Genomic DNA, 689 nt, shown 5'->3' on the forward strand with positions numbered 1-689 from the left:
TTTACTTGCTCACCTTATTAAGACACATCTTGATGATTGCTCCAACAGGTAAACAACAATTGCAACTTTGTACTTGTATATTTACTGGTATTTTATTATTAGGTAACTGCTACCAAGTACAATGCACTACTGGTGTTACTGTAGCTGATACAAATTACGTCCAGTCAGTAGTCTTACCTGGAGGCAGCAGTTCTAACCTGATTTACAATGATCTCTATTTGATTGTTTGTCTACGTATGATCCTCCTCTTATCAGGAGATGTTGAACTCAATCCTGGTCCTACAATTGATGATCGACCTGATATTTCACTCTTAATTCAATGGCTTGAACCACTTGTTGATTGGAAACGATTTGGTTTATGTTTAGTTGGAATGAAAGAACATCACACCTCAAAAATTGAACAAGAAAAGTCGAAAATTGAGGACAGAAAGTTGGAATTATATTCAAAATGGTTGTCAGTCAATCCTAATGCAACATGGAGAGATGTCATTGGTGGACTGACTAGCATAAAAGAGAATACATTAGCTCAAGATATTAAAGAAAAAGTAGCCAGTGACACTTTATCATCATCACCAAGGACACAAAATTCAGATGGTAAGTTTACAGTACTGTATAATTTTACCAATATTATCCCATATACAGTATAAAATTGCTGTGTATATTTACATAAATGTTTGTATTTTAGGAAA

General features: G+C 34.1%; 1 protein-coding gene across 1 annotated transcript in view; it reads left to right on the plus strand.

The window, feature by feature from the left end:
- Positions 1-371: 371 nt before the first annotated feature.
- The window catches only part of LOC105315131 (ankyrin repeat and KH domain-containing protein R11A8.7-like), a 4,100-nt gene continuing 3,782 nt past the window's right edge, over positions 372-689 (plus strand). The window contains exon 1 of the mRNA XM_020005114.1: positions 372-594. Within this exon, the coding sequence (XP_019860673.1) occupies positions 372-594 (223 nt within the window). The remainder of the gene's footprint in view (positions 595-689) is intronic.

Source organism: Amphimedon queenslandica, unplaced genomic scaffold (assembly GCF_000090795.2).
Source record: "Amphimedon queenslandica unplaced genomic scaffold, v1.1 AMPQUscaffold_11717, whole genome shotgun sequence".
NCBI lineage: Eukaryota > Metazoa > Porifera > Demospongiae > Haplosclerida > Niphatidae > Amphimedon > Amphimedon queenslandica.